The sequence below is a fragment of the Danio rerio genome, chromosome 2 (assembly GCF_052040795.2).
Source record: "Danio rerio strain M-AB ecotype USA chromosome 2, GRCz13ab, whole genome shotgun sequence".
Lineage (NCBI taxonomy): Eukaryota > Metazoa > Chordata > Actinopteri > Cypriniformes > Danionidae > Danio > Danio rerio.
This window is the reverse complement of record NC_141022.1, coordinates 14,335,348-14,355,509: the sequence shown is the minus strand read 5'-3', so window position 1 is coordinate 14,355,509 and position 20,162 is coordinate 14,335,348. Positions and strand designations below refer to the sequence as shown.

General features: G+C 40.3%; 1 protein-coding gene across 13 annotated transcripts in view; it reads right to left on the bottom strand.

Annotated features, from left to right (window-relative positions):
- Positions 1-20,162, bottom strand: part of cfap57 (cilia and flagella associated protein 57) — a 311,646-nt gene that overhangs the window by 176,639 nt on the left and 114,845 nt on the right. For all 13 annotated transcript variants that reach the window (XR_015477379.1, XR_015477380.1, NM_001442688.1 and 10 more), the window contains 2 exon segments: positions 716-871; positions 539-632 (listed from right to left, as the gene is read on the bottom strand). Coding sequence is in view for 11 of the 13 variants with exons in the window: in NM_001442688.1 (NP_001429617.1) it covers positions 539-632; positions 716-871 (250 nt within the window). In the remaining 2 variants the exon portion in view is untranslated.

The following is a 20,162-nucleotide window of genomic DNA, read 5'->3' as shown; positions in this document are numbered from 1 at the left end:
TTTACATTCGGCCCGTCTACAAACTCGCTTCATGTTTTAGTGATTTCATTTAGCCATGGTTCCACTTTAGCTTTGACCTTCTTCCTACGTAAAGGTGCAATATTATCTAAAACTTTGGAAATGTTAAGGTTTTGAATCATGAAACCATATGACAGAACAAGATCCAAGGTATGACCAAATTAATGTGTAGGACCTGTAACCGTTTGGGATATCTCGTAGGTGACAATAAGACTTAAAAACTCCTTAGTGAGGGGGTTTGCATCACAACAAACATGAACATTAAAATATTATATTCCACCATTAGAAGCTTATCAAATTGAGAAACAAGTCTGCCAAGAAAGTCATACAATTCAATGAATAAATTATTTTTTTTAAACTTAGGAGGACGATATATAACCACAATCAAGAAGTTATTGTCACTTTTTAGACAAAATAGCAAGACCTCAAAGCTTGTAAAAGTCTCTGTCTTTAACAATCGAGTAGTGAAGTGTCTTTTTAGAAATTCATTTAAATAAAATAAATGAAACTTTTTTTTTACCCATGTCGTGAAGCTCTTTATCATGTCTCTCTAAGATGTCTGATATAGCTTTATTGTGGGCTTCTTGTTGGTTGTCTTTCTCTTTTTTCAGTACCTGCAATAAAAAATAAAATTATTACAAAATAATTTCTCTATTGAAATAGGAATGTTTTTCATTATGGGTTTCTTTAAACTCACCTCCTTCTCGGCATTTAGTGAAATTATCTGTTGCATACACTTTTCAGATAGCTCATTGATCTTCTTATTGTATTCAGTATCTTTCAAGCTTAGCTGGCACTTGTTGTCTTCCTGGAGCTCTTCTACTTTTGCATTCAGTTCAAGCAGCATTTTACTCTGTTCAAAATGATATGAGAAAAGGCTGTAATTATGCAACAGGGTAAAATAGAATCCTATATTTCACTTTTTTTTTTTTTTTTGATTATTTAACAATTTTTGGGATCAATAGGGGTGTTTCAACTTTCTCCTGCAAAATCACATTTCCATTCCAACCAGAGTAGTACCAGATGCTGAGAGGGAGTAGGTAAATGAACTCCAACCAAATATCTCTATTTATGTAATACAAAGTAATTTCAAAAATAATGCAAAAAAAAAAAAAAAAAAAAAAAAAAAGCTTGGTGATGTAGTTTGACTGAGCTGTCAAATTTTGTAAGTTTTAATATCTGCTAAAATGGAAAATGTAAAACGTAAACTGCATCTTGGAAATGAGATGAAGCTTTGAAGGTGAATGTGACCTTGACTAGGGGTCAAACAACAAAAAAATATGGTAAAATATCTTTTTGTGATCCTGGAGTCAGATTTGATTTTCAGTAGTCATATCAAAGCAGCAAATAAATCCGGATACTACTATTTAAAAACATTGCAAGAATGAGATGCTATGTTCCCCTTGAGAACCTAAGCCCCATTTATACTGATGCGTTTTGTTTTAAAATTTCATTTTATAATGAAAACAATCCACATTCACAGAGGTGTTTCATTCACCGTTTCTGAAAGATCCCGTCCCCACTACACCGCTGGAAACGCACATTACGCATCAGACAGTTCATTTAGTATCTACCACTGGATCTCATCTCACTATATTTGTTAAATGTGATTTTAAAATTTATATCTATTTCTATCTAATGACTCTTTGTTCTTTTGAATATAACTTATTCTCAGATAAGTATTCAAAGATAAGTTAATTTATGTAACCACGTACACTGATTCTGGACTTTTGACTTATTGCTTAACTTTCCTATTTTGTAAATTTATTGGACTTTATACTTTTAGAATGGCAATTATTTGATAATTAAAGCTGATATTTAGCAAAAGAGACAATGAAAGGAGGCAGTTATGTTATAGGCTCTAAATATGCATGTGAAGATGAAAGTCATATAAATATGTAGCTACATGATGCCTTAAGATTTTTGGTGTCTGTTAATATCAAAATGAAAATAGGTATCCTTATTTCATTGTTTCATGTTATTGTTAATATAGTAAAACAAAGCCAGGGTGATGTGAATGACATTATAAAGTATACTGTTCCCTTTGAAGATTTACTCGACGTGTCCTTGGGAGTTTGTTTTTCATATCAAACTTGTGATGCAAGACGGAACTTTGACACTTGATATTTTGAGAAAAAGCTCCAATTTTCAGATGTCTCAGTTTTCCCCCATCCACACTGGCACAGAGCAGCAGCGTTTGAAAATCAAAATAACCTCTTCACCATATTCACAATGCTCCATTTTTGGGGCTCTAAAACTCTGGGGTAGTGTGGAAAGAAGGTGTAACCATAGCAAAAGTTATGTGTTTTAAAACTAAAACATAATGGTGTAGGCAGGGCCTTAGTTCATGCTTTTATCGCCAGTAGGGTGTGTAAAAGTCAATCTATTAGCCCAACGACAAAACTAACAGCATGGTCAAAGGTTAAATGCCTGTAGGGCTTCTGAAAATAATTCTGTTATTTATTAGAATTTGTTTATATTTGTTTTCAACTCCGAACTTAATCTGACTCCAATTTTAAGTGACCATCAAATTTAGACTATTTTTAAATTTTAAAAACGAATCACATCCATCGTTTACGACTCAATTTATAGTATTTGATTTATATCTGATCCTATACTCTTTAATTATATGTTCATTAGGGATCAAAAGCCACTTAAGAGTTCCAGATCCCGGGTTTGCGTTTCTTCTCACAGACACATCTCAACATTCTGAAGTTAGTCAGAGGATGTATGGTTAGGTAATACCAATTAGTCTAGTTGCCTCCTTCTCACTCATACTAAAATAGTAGTTAATTTTGTATTTCCCATCAAACTTAATAATATCAGTGATTAAATTATTAAAAAAATTATCATGATGATATCTTCATGATTCTTGCTTTCTGCTCCCTAAAAATATGTAAACTTACGCCACAACATAGAGGTAGCACAGACTACACATAATCTACTGGATATAAAAGATTTCAGGAGAATTCAGAATAATCAAAACTTAACCCGTTATTTTCTAAATGAACGAGTATCATTCCAGTAACAGAATTAAACAATAAAAAGCCAATGCAGAACATGAATTACCCAAATATAAATTCAACAGCTAAAGATGAATGCAACATTTAAGTATTGATGCTGTTGGAGAATTCATTGTATCTTGTTGAATTTCTGAGGAATGTTTTACTCTTATTTAAATGCTTATTTGGCAGATTTGTAGCGTACAGTCCGAAGGTAAAATTACTTATTGATTTTAGTATTTGATATTTACTATTTGATTTGAGTATTTCGCATGGGTTTTACGACTCCTGGCTCCAAGAAGTCTGGATTTTCGTGAGAGCTTAAGTTGTTCAGGGGGACTGGAGAGATAAGAAGGGTCTGTTGCTTCAAAGACATTCCTGCCCAAATACACACACACACACACACACACACACACACACACACACACCCACGAGGCTGTTCCGACAGAAAGAAAATGAACTCATCAAATCCTGAACCAGCACAAAACCAATGTGTTATGTTTTGTAAACTTTGTATCTCATTTCTGACTTTTCTTACCTGTGTAACCTCTCTTATAACCTGTATGCATGTTCCCTTTAGGCCTTTGTAAAGCATAATTATTGTGCGCATGGACTTTCCCGCCACGTTTTCTTTATTTTCCGGCAAAAGTAAACTCAGTTTAAAGTTTGCGATCATGTTCGTCAGAACTGCATTACAAACTCCATGCATCAAGAAGGACATCAAAAGGAGTTTTCATCACGACGGAAGAGAGACGCATAAGAGAGACCTCCAGACATGAACGACCAGGTGATTTTAGTTATGCGAATAAGCTGTGCCCCTTTTATCAAAAAGGTGTTTTTTATAGTCTCGGTGTTCCTCAATGGTGCGTGTGGAACTGAAAGTTTTGTCACTCTTTTACCTGAAATCTCTATTTCCTCGCTTTACTATTTCTCTTTGTTGTTACACGTTCTATAGACCCGATATCTCCACGTGGTTTACCTTTTGTTCTGTGTTTAATGTATGTTAGTGCGTTTGTTTGTTCGTTACGTCTGACTAGTCAATAAATTCCATTATAATCAAATGAATTGTATTGTTTGCCTCACGAGAAAATGTCACTGAAATACAGATTCCCCTGCCTAGCTATTATAAGTTGTTTAAAACTTTCGAATGATTAATCTACTTCACAAGAAGTAGCAATTAAATTCCCTTTTTCTAAATGAATAGATTACCGTGTCCGTTAAGAAGAGCGGCGGCTCTGCTTGTGTTTGTTTGGTCAAATTAACAATAAATTGATCCGGAATATTAATGATTAATAATAATTTGTTATTGTTGATAATTAATATTCATAATCTGGGAATCCGCTCGGTCACGCGAGCATGATCATATACAATCATATGTTTGAATGACCAAATTGACTGAAGCTTAAGCCGGAATATTAATAATTAAGAATAAACCGTTATTGTTGATTATTAATATTCATAAAATGAGCTAATTTCGTGTTATATAATTGGTGGAGACTATGCGAGCAGTGTTCAAACATTTTCTGTGAAACAAACTTTCCAATTCATTGTGATTTATGGAGCGCGCTATAGAAGAAAAAAAAAGGACCGCGAGAAGCATTTCCTTTTTTTCAAAGCTGGGAGGACGAAAAGCCTCCTCCAGCCATTCTGTTCACCTACACAGCAGAGAGCTGCCCGTGTAGAATGTAACAATTTAAACTGCAGTTCATATATATTTTAAATCGATTTTGCTGAGACGCACGTTCCGCAAATCATTTAAATATATTAGTGTGCCTGTCGGAGGAAAAGACGCCTCTCTCAGCGCTTGTAAGACAGTTTGGAAACCCCAAACCTGTCCGTTTAAAAGGCCTTCTTATAGCTAGAAAACCTCTAGCCTATTTCTCCCGTGGTTTCAAACTGTTAGATTAGCTGCCTAACATTTAACCTCTTTGCTTCGCCGCCGTGCGAAATTAATTTCAGAACTACTGGACGATTCTAAATTAATGTATTTGGGAGCTGCAAGCTTGCCTGTTAACCGCTTTCTGACGAAAGGAATTCTCAGAACCATAAGCGTGTTTTTAAATGGTACCAAAATCTGATATGGATGTGAATTCCCATATTTCAGTTATGTTCGTCCGGACCAAATCTGTGTACAAACGTGCACCGCCTCGAGAGACGTCTCGCATTTTATGTTTGTTTGTCTAATTGTAATGGTCGAATATTATTATCAATGTTACGGCAACATGATATAATGACCGTTTATGCGAATCTTAGTGGTTCGCGCTTTGCCTTTGGGAAGTCAGCCGCATACCAAGTTATGAATGAGAGCTTCTTCCATTCATAAATCGGCTCTTCGAGCGCTCATTGACTCCTCGTCCACGTAACTCGTGCGCGCACGCATGCGTGAATGATGTAGTCACCACAGCAAAGCATAAGATTCTCCTTTCAGGAGGCAGAGTTGGTGACGCGGTTTACATCACAGGGCAAAACAACTCGCTAGCTTCTAACGACTAGCCTTAAGTAAACTAACCCTTCGCGCCTTAATATTACCAAACTGTTAGCACAAGGCTAACCGGATGCGAAGCGTAACTCGTAACAACTTGCTAGCGGCTAACTATTTTGTTATTACTTGATTTTTAATCAAGTTCCCAATAATCTATTCTAAACTTAGGTCATGTTTAATTTTAATTTTGTTGGTTTTGCTATTTGGGGAATAGCCTTTAATCTCTCTATTATTATCATTAATAGGCATAATTTTTCTTCCCTTTTGATTTTTTTACTCCATCTTTTCCTCATGCCTTATTTATTCCCTGACCTCTTAGGTTATAGGGAAAGTATTACTATATAAGGGCAAGTATTAGTCTGAAGCTAAATTCAGAGCTATCAATCTATAGATCCCACATCTGATCAAAACATGTTGGGTTAACCCATTAATGTTTGTAGATGCCCCTGAATACTAAGGCACTCTTTCTACTTTTTCTAAGCCGTCCTGTACTGCTTTTACCTATAGGGGATTATTATGATTATTCTTTTAGATTCTTTTATGCCGATTTAATTTTCCTTTAGCCTCCCTCCATCACAGGGTGATAACCTTCTCTATCCATCAGATACTACAGCATACTAAGAATCCTACTCCAACTGGCTCGCCCAGAATAGTAGATCCATAGTACTGGCCGTATCCGGACCCGAGTCCTCTGTGCTTGTGTGGTTAAGCGTACAGGTTATTCAGGTTGCAGATCAAAAGATTGGGTTCATCTGTCTGACATAACTGACCCCTGCTGAAGGATGCGTTAGATACCCTGGCGTTTTGTCACTCTGGCTTGAGTGGATCACAGTGGCATCAGCAATCGTTCTCCAAGAAGCACTGTCCGTGCCCACTGGCACACGGTCAATCTTGGTTAATTACCCTGTCATGATTCCACACACGTGCCCGCCTGAGTGAGATTGGCCACCTCATTCTACAGGCCTAGAGCGACACCGGAATCATCAGGCAAAACCCAATTTTGAATCATGCCAGGCGGTCAGTGACTTCCTTGAGTGCTACGTATTGTGCTAAAAGCCTACGCTGTGTGAGTTCACAACCGAGTTACATTATAGGCAAGTGATCTGATACCGACTGCAGTAGGAGTTGGGGAAAGTCTAGCCACATAGCACGCTCTTGCGACCTTCATCTGAATGCCTTTCACTCACCACCAAGTGTAAATAGCATGTAAAACCTAGTCTAAACTTAGCCCACTACAGGACTATAAAACGAACGTTTTAGACATGCCCATAGGCTTTGCTATTCTCTCTCTCTCTCTCTCTCTCCCTCGTTTCTCATCCTTGTCTTTCTTTCAGTTTTATTTTTATTCATATTTACTGATATCCATATTAGTATTTTCTTTCATTTTTCTTTTCCTGTACACTCGTTCATCCGAGCGAGGTGCCTTTTTGTCTAACTTATCGTTAGTATTATTAATTTTTGTTTTTTGGGTTACTGTTATTTTTATTTACTTAATTATTTTTATTTACTTTGACCTGCTCAGAGACCACGCCATTGAGAACCACCAGGGTGATTTAAATAATTGATTGATAATTTGCACAGCCTGGTGCATGACTAAAAGCCTTGAGGCCAGTACGTAGATATCAACTGTTATCTAGCCACCCAAATTCGACATCCGAATTGTCCGGCCCCCAGAGGATCCTTAGAAGGACCAACGTCTAGCTGGCACATACCCCCTAGCTGACAACCCTGTCAGACTAATAATATAGCACAATGCTAACATCCACTCGATTTGGCCATGTGGGTCTCTCTCTCTCTCCCTTGTGATCTCTGTCTCAACCAACAGACCAGCATGTCAAGTGCGTCCAGCCGCTGCTCACTGGGACCAACTGGAGGCCTGGTTAAGTGCTTAACCCACAACCTCCTGCCCAACGACGCCATGGAGCTGCAGCGGCCAAGCAGAGAACAGCTGGACATCTGCATTAATCCACTGAGGGCGAACAACCTAGCCCAGAGCCATGACAGCCAAGCCCAGACTCAACTCTCCAGGGTCCTGACACACCTCACCCTTGCAAAGGCCGGATCCATAGGAAAGGGTCACAACCAGCTGGAGCATCGAGCCCAGGACGCCTGCAAGACGACGAGGGAAAAGGACGCCAAACTTCTGGAGCAAATGGATGGACTACAGCGCGCCCCGATGGAGCTACAAGCAGACAACGGACACAAGGAGTGACGAGAGGAGAAAGCCAAAGATGAACTGAGTGTAAAGCTACAAAGCTGAAACACTATTGTAAAGAGCAGAACTAAAGACAGTGAAGCTCGGGTCAAAGCCTGTAAAGTCAACGGCTGAGGGCCCGAGCAAAATTCCAACACGGAACCCAACAAAGAGACTTTAAAGCATGAACTTACCAGAGTTCACCCAGAACTGTCACATTCCTACAACCCATGTGACTATCCGAAAAGGGAAGTGCCGCAGTCAGCCCCAAAAGCCAAGACTGGATAGACCAGCAGAGGGGGGTAAATCCAACACATACCGCCCTGCCAGCCAGCATTCCAGCAACGCCCATCAGCAACACAGGGCCAGGACACCCTCCAATGGGGTCCCCCACGACAGACACCATCTGTCAGCCAAAGACTTTGAACCAGCTGGCCAGGGAAATGCCAACTTTCACCCCAAACCCTGCTGGAGGCGACGACACGCACTCCTACTTCTAAGAAATTGACTTTTACACAGACAAGGCCAAGTGCCACTCTCTGTGACAAATTGTATCTGCTAAGAATTACTTCAAGCCGTGAGGCAAGAAGTTTCTTGAATCAACAGCCCCGTGCTATCAAAGCAGATTACGTGCCGAAGCAAAAGCTCTTACTAGAGTGTTTTACCTGACCCTGTGCCAGAGTAAGGACTGATTGTCGCCATGGGTCTCAGAACAGCCACGAGACCTTACAAGCATACTGCAGCCGACTACACCAACCCTACTTCAAGACAGAAAATGAGCCACGGACGGAGGAGTTCACCTTCCAGATCCTCTCTCTCCCAAAAACCTGCTTTCTGTGGTGAGTCCGCACTCGGGCAATGCCCTGCCCCCACGCCCTGACCACCCAACAGCGGCAGAGTTTAGCTAAAATCTGTTCAAAACAAAGACTGCTTTGAAAGACTGTCAAACACCTACAAGCTACCCTGTCTCTGAGTCTCATCCGGAGCTGACTTTAAAAGGCACGCTACTGTTTCCCAGCTGCAAGACTTCCAACAGTGAGTTAAAGCCTTTCTCCGACAGCAGAGGACAGCACCGCCAGGAAGGCGCATGTAAGACACTCCTTGCGCCAGAAGGCAAATACTAAGACTGTGTTGTAACATCGCTCTGCACGGTGGGTGCCATTTCAACAGCTATTCTCCAACTTATTTGGAGCACAAAACCCATCATAGACACCTGCCACCAACCCGTCATGTTACTGAACAGTCAGCACATCCGGGATGGCATAAAGACTAACGCCAGTACAGCCATGCGGCCGATGGCCTCCTAGGGCCACTGTATTGACACTTGTTACACCTTAAGCCACAAATCCACGCTGGGTAACAGCATAGCTGTTTACCAAGACTGTACAACTGACAGACAATTTGCAACGCCGTAGAGGAGGAACCCCAGCTAACTCTGCCAACCTGTCATTCAAGTACTCCCAAGTACTGGGATGAGAATGCGTGCCAAGGTATGCCCACAACCTGTGTCGATGGATGCTCCCACAACCACCGCAGTATGCAGAAATGGCAGCCACCATCGTAACCCTTCAAAGCACAGCAGCCCATGACATCAGAGTGCACTTAGCTGCACAGACTCCAACTTGCTAGACTCTGTTTCACGTTCCACCTCCCAGGGTGGAAACAAAAGGCTTCAGAACTGCCCACCACAAGCCCGTGAAACATCAACACTTTTTCTTTTTCCCCAAGTAGGCGACCACAACACTGACAACCACATCATGGTAGTCTACAGAAAAAAGATAAGAACAGTTCAAACTTTCAGGCACTGACAAGGACCTGAATGACTGGACCGATGCCCTTACCAAGAAGGTGCATCACACGGTGGACCATGGTCATCACCCAACCAAAACCCCGAGATCTGGCAGCTGTAACTGGCAGCCAACAACCCTGCCAAGCCTAGCTGCCACATCCAATCTCACTAGCCCGACAAATGTCGACAAACGACATTGCGAACACGTAGGCGTCTGACTCCTCATGTCAGACCAGTTTTATTTTTACTTTTTACTTTGTCTCTTGTTTTGTTTGTTTTCCACCACTCACCCCACCTACCACCCGATCCTTCTGTCTGACCTCAGCTTCAACGCAGATGTCACTCAACACCTCCTACATCTTAAAAAAACAGGTGCGTGTGAATCCTTTTTGGGTTGTCCCTGAAGAACCCACGACACCACAGTTCGTGCTGCCTCAGAGCCAGAGGGGGGTAATGCTAATGTACTGACCCTACACACAGCAAAACATGTCCAGGGCGCTGATTCACCGAGCACCACAGCAACACAGAGGAACCATCCTCTCATGATCAGACACCCAGATGGATCGGGCGGGACACTTCCATGGGCTCACAAGGAGCAACTATTTTTTTTTTATGTTTTGTGTGTTTCTCTCTCCTTCACTTTCTCTTCCCCTTAAACTCATATGCCAGTACAACAAGTAGGTAGAGTGTCTCTCAGCACCGACGACACAGCCCAGACCATGGCATATCTTCTGATGATGTAAACAACTTGGACAGAAGCACCCCCCCTGCACTACCAACATCACACAGGAAGGGCAAAGACTCCTGGTTGTATACGCTCAGCTGCATAGCAGCCAACCCTCAAACCTACGTATCACAACCCGAGTAACAAACACTGGACCACAAGCCAGGAAAGGGGGTAGAGACCCTGCAACCGGTGTCACAGTGGAATGCCCAGCCAAGCACAGTCATCACAGACACCACCTACTCTCTCCCCTGTTCCCTCTCTCTCTCTCTTCCTTTTCTACACAGGATACAGCCACGATCCTGTACCTCAGTCTCACCAGAAGACCACTGCAACCTCACAACTATACTCCTCTATCAATCATCTCTGTAAAACTGCGGAACAACTACCACTCCATGCTTCCCGACAACAGGGAAGCACACATTAACAAGGGCTTCGCCATTCAATAAGATGCAAGCACCAGTGGACAAGTGCACCCCTGACCTCCCCCTCAAAGCTTTCCTGCGTGAAACCAGTAAAAGGGGGGAAAGAGCATGAAGAAACTAGGTCAACACTGCTTGAGTCTAAGCCACGACTCGTCGACCCAGCAACGGAGGTCGAAGGAAACTCACCTCCAACTCATCCTGTACGTCAAGTTAGATCTCAACCAACGAGGTTTTCTCCGAACCTCCTTCGTTGCGAAGGGGGGATGTGTAGCGTACAGTCCGAAGGTAAAATTACTTATTGATTTTAGTATTTGATATTTACTATTTGATTTGAGTATTTCGCATGGGTCCTGGCTCCAAGAAGTCTGGATTTTCGTGAGAGCTTAAGTTGTTCAGGGGGACTGGAGAGATAAGAAGGGTCTGTCGCTTCAAAGACATTCCTGCCCAAATACACACACACACACACACACACACACACACACACACCCACGAGGCTGTTCCGACAGAAAGAAAATGAACTCATCAAATCCTGAACCAGCACAAAACCAATGTGTTATGTTTTGTAAACTTTGTATCTCATTTTTGACTTTTCTTACCTGTGTAACCTCTCTTATAACCTGTATGCATGTTCCCTTTAGGCCTTTGTAAAGCATAAATATTGTAAGGATATGAAAAATTATGTTGATGTACTTTAAACCCCCCATGTTTGGTACCGATGGGTTTCTGCTGACATTTTACAACACATGATGCATAGAACAAGACCATAACTCGCATTGCTTTATTCATTAAAGCCCTGTATTAAATGCCTGTCCGCATGCTTTAGGCGGACACTCAAATTTGCATACGAGCAGCCTCGAGACAAAGGAAGGGTTCCTGCTCGAACTTTGTACTGAAACCATTGGTCAGAATGCTGAACGGGTTGTCACGTGACCCGCAGGTATAACCAGACCTTTTGCCAAACATCTGGGCAGAAAGAAAAGCGTCCGAACAAAGAACATCAAAGAGGTGGCCTTCGGGCCACGCGGTTTTCCTACGCCGCATGGACTTTCCCGCCACGTTTTCTTTATTTTCCGGCAAAAGTAAACTCAGTTTACTGCATTACAAACTCCACGCATCAAGAAGGACATCAAAAGGTGTTTTCATCACGACGGAAGAGAGCTGTGCCCCTTTTATTAAAAAGGTGTTTTTTATAGTCTCGGTGGTCCTTAATGGTGTGTGTGGAACTGAAAGTTTTGTCACTCTTTTACCTGAAATCTCTATTTCCTCGCTTTACTATTTCTCTTTGTTGTTACACGTTCTATAGACCCGATATCTCCACGTGGTTTACCTTTTGTTCTGTGTTTAATGTATGTTTGTGCGTTGTTCGTTACGTCTGACTTGTCAATAAATTCCATTATAATCAAATGAATTGTATTGTTTGCCTCACGAGAAAATGTCACTGAAATACAGATTCCCCTGCCTAGCTATTATAAGTTGTTTAAAACTTTTGAATGATTAATCTACTTCACAAGAAGTAACAATTAAATTCCCTTTTTCTAAATGAATAGATTACCGTGTCCGCTCGGAAGAGCAGCGTCTCTGCTTGTGTTTGTTTGGTCAAATTAACAATAAATTGATCCGGAATATTAATGATTAATAATAATTCGTTATTGTTGATAATTAATATTCATAATCTGGGAATCCGCTCGGTCGCGCGAGCATGATCATATACAATCATATGTTTGTATGACCAAATTGACTGAAGCTTATGCCGGAATATTAATAATTAAGAATAAACCGTTATTGTTGATTATTAATATTCATAAAATGAGCTAATTTCGTGTTACATAATATTATTATTATTATTATTATTATTATTATTATTATTATTATTATCTATTGTATTATTACCCATACACGTGGCATTATTAGAAGGTATGTGTGCTTTGGTAAATAAAAAAGTTACCCTGTGTAAATGCAGTCAGAGATAAGAAAAGAAATTAGAAGAGAAGCATTAATGTCACAATGAGGGTAGATTTATGGAAGTAAGGCCATAAGGACACCTGCATTCTGTTCTGTAACTCATGATAAGGTACACCTGCATGTGCACCCACACTCATTTTACTAATCACTTCTAAAAAATATTAGTACCCATGAACTTCAGCTGAACTTACAGTTGACAGCTCAGTGGACAGTGAACAAGATATATTGTTGAGCATTGTTTTTTGGATGAGTCATCGCTTTTGAAACAGAAAGGATTGTAAGAGGACCGTAAGACCTTAAATTGACTTGGGTAAGACACCTGAAAGACCCTGAGACTTTATTGGTGGTGGGCACCTAAAAGATTTGAGATCCTATTAGTGGTAGCCTATAATCATCAAACACTCGAACGACCTGTCCCTGTTATTACTGATGCTGTAACAATAAACTGCTTTGCCTAAAGACTTCGCAGATCTCAGACTGTGTCTTTTTTGAATACTTTGACTTAGAAAATATTTTGCAGACCAGAATCTCTTTTCCACAACATATTTGGCCGCCATTTTCAGCGTGAGTCAAAGCAATGTCACTAGAGGAACACCCTTGCTCTATTTTTAGATGCAAGGCTCATTGGGCTCAACACAAGATCAGCATTCACCATATGATCACTCTAATCGGAATTATTGTTTGTAACTTAATTTGTTTGTAGGTAGGTTTGCAAACTAGTGTACTTTTCATTGCGTCTATCTTAAACTTCAGCCGATTGCATTTCTCGAGGTCACAGAAGCTCCTTGTGAGTGTGATCCTAACTAGGTGCAGCTGAAAGTGCGAGCGCCTTTGCCTCACGTGAATGTCGCTCTATTGGAAATAAACTAACAAACTTGCCTGCAGGTCACACACTAGAAGCGCCGCTCACCGATGCACAGCGTCGCACCACGCAGTGCCATGCATTTTAGAATTCTAAACATTAGGTTTCTATCAGGGTACACAAAATGGTGCTTCAAGTTGGCGCTGTCCGCAGCGCCCAGCCAGGATTCGGGACACTTCATGTTTCTGTGGCGCCACAGAGCTCCATCTGAATAGTTTTCATTTTACATGTACAGATGAATGCTGATTGTGTGGTCTTCTATAGCCATTTGTGGGTTTGGCGCTCCACCTACCGGACATTAAAGGCACTGCACTATATGTACAGTTTAGATTCACTTTCGCTTTCCTTCAGTGCATACAGTCAAGGACAACTCACGCACGTGGTTCTTTCTGTGCCTGATTAAAATGTGGAAACCTTGGAAATATATGTCCGTAAGTCCACAATTTTGATTGAACAGCAATTGTATGTTCAAAGGTTGTATGTTAAAGAGTCATTACTGGTTTATTAGATTTATTATTCCTGCATTTGCTCTCCAATCACGTGTTCATAATTAGTAAGACAAGTTCATAATGCTGAGTGGCGTAACAAATATGTTAATTTGCTGACATTTGATACAAAATGTGTTTTATTTAATTTTTATTTAATTTGTGTAAAAAAGAACTTTGTACATTAGTAGTAGGATAATGTCTAGCTGATTGAACTGAACATGCTGGAAATATCATTGTCATGTGAATAAGATTGTATTCTTATTTTTCCTTTTCCTTTTGTTGTAGTTTTACAAACAGAATAGAAGATATTGTGAGGAACAATACCCAGTAAAGTCACTCAAGTTATCCAACTGCTTTCTGGTGTTCTTTTCTGGAGTACGCTATCTGTTAAACCCTTTGCTCAGGAAAACACAATTGGTTGGGACAGAATACTGATCCTTTCATTCATGCTGCTTGCTTCTCGCTGTCTGCCTGTCTGTTGTAAAACAGAGAGTGGGGGAGCTCTTGGCTCCACCCCTTTGTTACTTTGGGCGGGAATTTGAAATTAACTTACATGTAAAGCAACACATCCTAAAACAGCGAGCTGTGTACACGCCCCCAAAATGACACATCATAACACATAATTCATTCATTCTTTCATTTTCTTGTCGGCTTAGTCCCTTTATTAATCCGGGGTCACCACAGCGGAATGAACCGCCAACTTATTCAGCAGGTTTTTACGCAGCGGATGCCCTTCCAGCCGCAACCCATCTCTGGGAAACATACACACACATTCACACCCACACTCATACACTAAGGACAATTTAGCTTACCCAATTCACCTGTACCGCATGTCTTTGGACAGTGAATAAAAAAATCTGAATTGTGTTTTGAACTGAAACTAAACTGGAACACTCAGATGAACCATAATATTAATATAAAATCATAAAAAAGGGGTAAACTATGTGCCCTTTAAGAGAAAAAGAAGAAATCTTACAGGTCTGTTGAAAATGTGCGTGCACTAACAAGTAAATGTAGATGTGTGAATGCATGCATGGCTGTAAATAATATGTTTGAGTAAAGGAATGCCACGCGATGTGGCGTGTTGCCACGCAATGTGGCGTGATGCCACGTGAAAGGCCGTGATGCCACGCGAGGGAGCGTGAGGAATGCGCGCGAGGCGACACAGGGTAGGATCGCTTTTTGGAAAGTGGGCAGTGGAAGAGCTTTGCGTCATGCTCAACTGAGATCTAGCAATTGATTTTCGTAGAAGAGCGCTGTGTGAGGCTCAGCCGAGATCTGAAAAAAACTAGATTCTTGCAGACAGAGTTATGGACTAGAGAAGTGACCGCTGACCAAACCCCTTGAGTACTGAGGAAAATAAGGGCTGGATCACTGTGAGTCAGCCTGTTGTTGATTTGTGTTTACTTATAATCTCTGTGAGATTTTGGATGGTGCTTCAGATGTAGATTTATGTGTTATTTGTAAAGGCCCGGGCCAGGGGTTATTGGGAATTAAAATAAAATAAAATAAAATAAATGGAAGGAATTAGAATCAAACCAAAGCGAGTCCCTGGAATGAAAAATCCACCAAAATATTGGATGTGCAGATTATTAGGCCATTCTGAGAATTGTATAATTTGTGATAAAAATAAAGAAACAACACCATTAATACCTAAAAAAGGAAGAGATAACCATTGAATAGTTATATATAACAATAAAATTACACATTTCTTCTCTCTCACCCTCTCCGTATCCTTTTCTTTTTCTCTATTTTCTTCCCTTTTTTACAAATTCCCTTTTCTTTCTTTCTCTTATTTTTCTTTCCTCTCTCATGTTATTATCACTTGAAGTTAAAAATTATTTAAAAATAAATAAATAAAAATAAATAAAAGAAATGAATTTTGATAGGCAAATTTTTTGGAATACAATTTTTTACAGAAACTAGAAGAGAAAAGAGCTAAGACCTTGATTGAAACACCGGATTCCTTTTAGAAAGAATCTATATAGATATATTAGGAAGGAAGCAAGAATGAACAAAAAAAACTGAAAAATAAATTCCTAAAGAATCTGACAGTCGAGTGGAATTTGGCTGAAGTAGAAAAAGAGCGGCCGACGGTTGACTGGAGAAAGGCCATTGACTAACGTATTAACATTAATACAGTAAGGAGTTTCTTTGAAGAAAGATGCAGAATTAAAGGTGAAGAGAGGAAAGCATGTGGGAATATACTGGTTTAATTGGATATTTTTTTTTTTAAATCCAGTAGTAGTGCTAAGCATTAATGAAAGTAATTATGAAGGAATCAAGCCATTTACTGTTTTGACAAAGCCTAAACTGCAGATAGGTTGTTGTTTATAAAGAGTGAAATGGAAGAGTAGAACATTATATAATGAAGTAGAAGGGAGGACTGAACATTTTTACACAGAGAATCTAAAACTGCAAGATCTGACTATAGGAGTGTGGCCTCTTGAAAGGTCATGGGGTGAAGATAACTCATTTCAAGATAACACAGCATTTATGCTCAAAAGATTTGAGCTGCACTGCATACTGTCTTAGTATTGATTTTACATTATGATGGATCGCAGAAAGTTGAATTTATATTGTAATTTAGAAATTATAAGTGCTTTGATGTGCATAATGACATTACCATTTCAAGGCTTTTGAATCATAAGAATGTGTATGGCTTATAAACTTCGATATTGATTAACTTTGTTGAATTTTTAGCACTAAGTGCTGTTAGATTCTAACAGTAAAAATATTGCATCTCAGCTATAGCTCTTTTGTAATGTTATGCTTTTTACCCTTTTATGAGAAAAACTTTATATTTTAAATTGTAACCTTTTATATTTTTATTTTTGTTATAGGATAAAAACATTTTTCTTAATTACAAGTCCTTCAGTATTTTTCAGAGCTCTGTGATTTTGAAGTTCAAGCAAAAACTTGCTTTAAATTGTTTTTGATTTGAAAATTCATAAAACTGTTACCTTTCCGTTACCTTTTTTTTCCTCTCTTTTGCATGTAAACTTGTTTGTAAATTGAGGAGCACTCCGTTGCTTGACTTGTATTTGGTTTTTGAACAGACGCCTCTGTTTTCTTTCTTTAAATTACCTTTTACATTTTTAAGCAAATGTATTTTTTGGAAATTAAATATATTAGGAATTAGTATAACAAGTAATAATAATTAAAATATTAATAAATTAAAATAAATAAATAAATTACTGTGACAGATCTAAAACATTGTTACATTTGCACAGTGCATAACATGAGAAAAAAGGCAATTATCTTTTTAACATTTTAGCATGTTCTGAGGATTTCATCAAAATGGCTCTGTCTAATGTCAAAAATGAAACATTGTCAGTTTTTAATTAACATGAGGGACTCAATATTTTCCAGGTAAATGCTATAAGAGTACATTTCTTAAAATTCATTATAAAAAATATAAAAGGTAGATTCAAATGAGGAACATTTTTAAATTGATAAAGATTGCAAATTGCATGTAGTAGAAAAATTTAAATTAAACAAATTCTACAATTCTTTATTATTATAAAAGTGAAACATGAAAACCCAACATCTTCATTTTTAAATACACATGTTACACTAGGCTAATGGCCAGACGAACAGATGAGTTATGAGCAGTTCCATTGTTGTGAATGTAACATTTGCAATGTGGATGCAAGTGTGTGTTGGCATTGTGTTGAAGCATTTGTGTAAGAACTCATTAAGCTGCATTCCTCCTCCTGACCAGAAGGAAGTGCTCCTGTCTCCTTGCACAACAGGATCCAATTGTCATGCTTCCTCCTAAACAGTGGATGGCACCACGTTCTCACCATCTGCTGTGTGGCTCCACTCAAGCTTGTCTTGCCCTATATAAGTGTGTGTGTTACAAGCTACTGTGTTCAGTCTTGAGCCAGTACCACCCGGTGTTCTCCAGATTGTCTAGAGAAGCTAAGTGACATTCTACTGTTGTGTTTTTTGACCCTTGTGTCTAATTTGTTTTGCCTGTTTACTAGAAGCTCCGCTTTAGTTATTTCTGTTGTACTTTTGAGTTCTATTTTTCTAGTAAAGATCATCTGTTTATTTTTATTCTGAAACCAGAGCCTCAAGTTCGCTTATTATTCTTCTGCTCTTGGGTTCATCTAGTGAGGAGTTAGCTCAACTGGGAAAAGCCCCAGCTTTGTGTCCAGGAGACCCGGGTTCAATCCTCACCTAAACCAACACCTTACAGACTGAACCATGGAAGTGAACCCAGCAGGAGAAGCCTCACCATCTTCCAATGTTGATCGTATTCTGTCTGCTTTGTCTGATTAAGCAACACCTATCCAGAACCATGAGCAGATTCTTGGTGAGATCCTCCAGTTACTAAATCCTCAACGTTTAACTTCTCAAGGAAGCCAACCAGTAGCCATCCCTCCAACAGTTTTTGTTGCTTCATCTGAGCCCAAGTTACCAGTACCAGAGAGGTGTCGAGGGTTTGTCACCCAGTGCACGCTGGCTTTTCAATAGCAACCCAGCAGCTTTCCCACAGAGAACAGTAAGGTAGCATATATCATCATTCTACTTACTGGCAAAGCCCTGAATTGGGCCACATCTTTATGGGACCAGAAATCTCCCCTTACCAGCAACAGTACCAGTTTTATTGCGGAGATGAAGAAGGTCTTCCAACATCCAGCCAGTAAAGGAGATGTGAGTTATCGCCTACTTCAACTCTCTTAGGGTGAGAGGAGTGTGGCAGAATTTTCTATCGAGATCAGAACCCTGGCCTCAGAGAGTGGATGGGACCAGCGAGCACTAAAGACCACTTTTCACCGTGCCTTGTCCTCTGAATTAAAGGATGAACTGGCCTTTAGAGATCCTGCACCAGATCTTGAGTCTCTCATTGATGTTGCCATCCGTGTTGACCATCGCCTAAGAGAACGACAACTGGAACGAGGTAGAGAGACCAAGTTATTTGATCCTGATGTATATTCTAGCACCATCACTCAGCCCCTTCAATCCAATGATCTTGATGAACCAATGCATTTGGGGAGAACTAGATTGACTCAGACGGAACGGGATCGGCAGATGAAAGACCGATGCTGCCTCTACTGTGGAAAGCCAGGCCACTTCCGCTCCACTTGCCCTGAACTGAAGGGAAAAGCCAGCTCTCGTCCAGGGAGAGGGGGTCCCGGGCGAGAGTAGATACTTCCCCCTGTGCTATCACTTCTGGAGTATCTGTTCAAGCCACTATCACCCAAGGCAACCAACTTCACCATCTTAGTGCCTTCACTGACTCTGGAGCTGCTGGTAATTTTATGGATATCAATGTGGCCAGTGAGCTGGGTATTAGAACCATAATCCTCCAGAGACCCCTCACCATTACAGCCCTAGATGGCAGACCTCTTGGTTCAGAACAGGTTAGTCACTGCACTACATCTCTCCAGTTAAAAATAGGTGCACACCGAGAAGAGATACAGTTCTTTTTGATCCATTCACCAGAACACCCCTTAGTGCTTGGTTTCCCTTGGCTATTCCACCACAACCCTTTTATAGACTAGTCCAGATGTGTGGTAAAGAGTTGGGGTACTAACTGCTGTGTTTCTGATTTTTCTTTTTGCCATCCTCTCGAGCCACTGGAGACATTTCTTGGACCTCAGCCCGATCCCTCCAGATCACCCTCAACCCACACTATATCCATACCTACCACAGAAGTGCGGGTAATATCCAAGCTCAAGCCATTAACTTTCGAGTCTCCAGCCCCCTTGCCAAAGCCACCTAAGGTTCCTCCTCCATGTTTGTCTCAAGTTCCCCAAGAATACATGGATCTCAGTGAAGTCTTTAGTAAGTCTCAGGCTACATCATTACCCCCGCAAGTTCCTGAAAGAACTGCCATGGAGAATTACTTGAACGAGGCTCTAGACAGTGGATTCATTCGCCCTTTAACCTCACCTGCAGGAGCAGGCTTCTTTTTTGTTTCCAAGAAGGATGGAAGTCTTCGACCCTGTATTGAGTGTAGAGGTTTGAATCACATGACCATTAAGAATCATTACCCATTACCCCTAATGAACACTGCTTTTGAGATACTGCAGGGCGCCACTATCTTTACAAAGTTGGACCTCAGATATGCTTACCATCTTGTCAGGATCAAGGAAGGAGATGAGTGGAAGACCGCTTTTAACACCCCTACAGGCCACTATGAATATCAGGTAATGCCTTTTGGCCTTGTAAATGCCCCAGCTGTCTTCCAGGCATTCATTAATG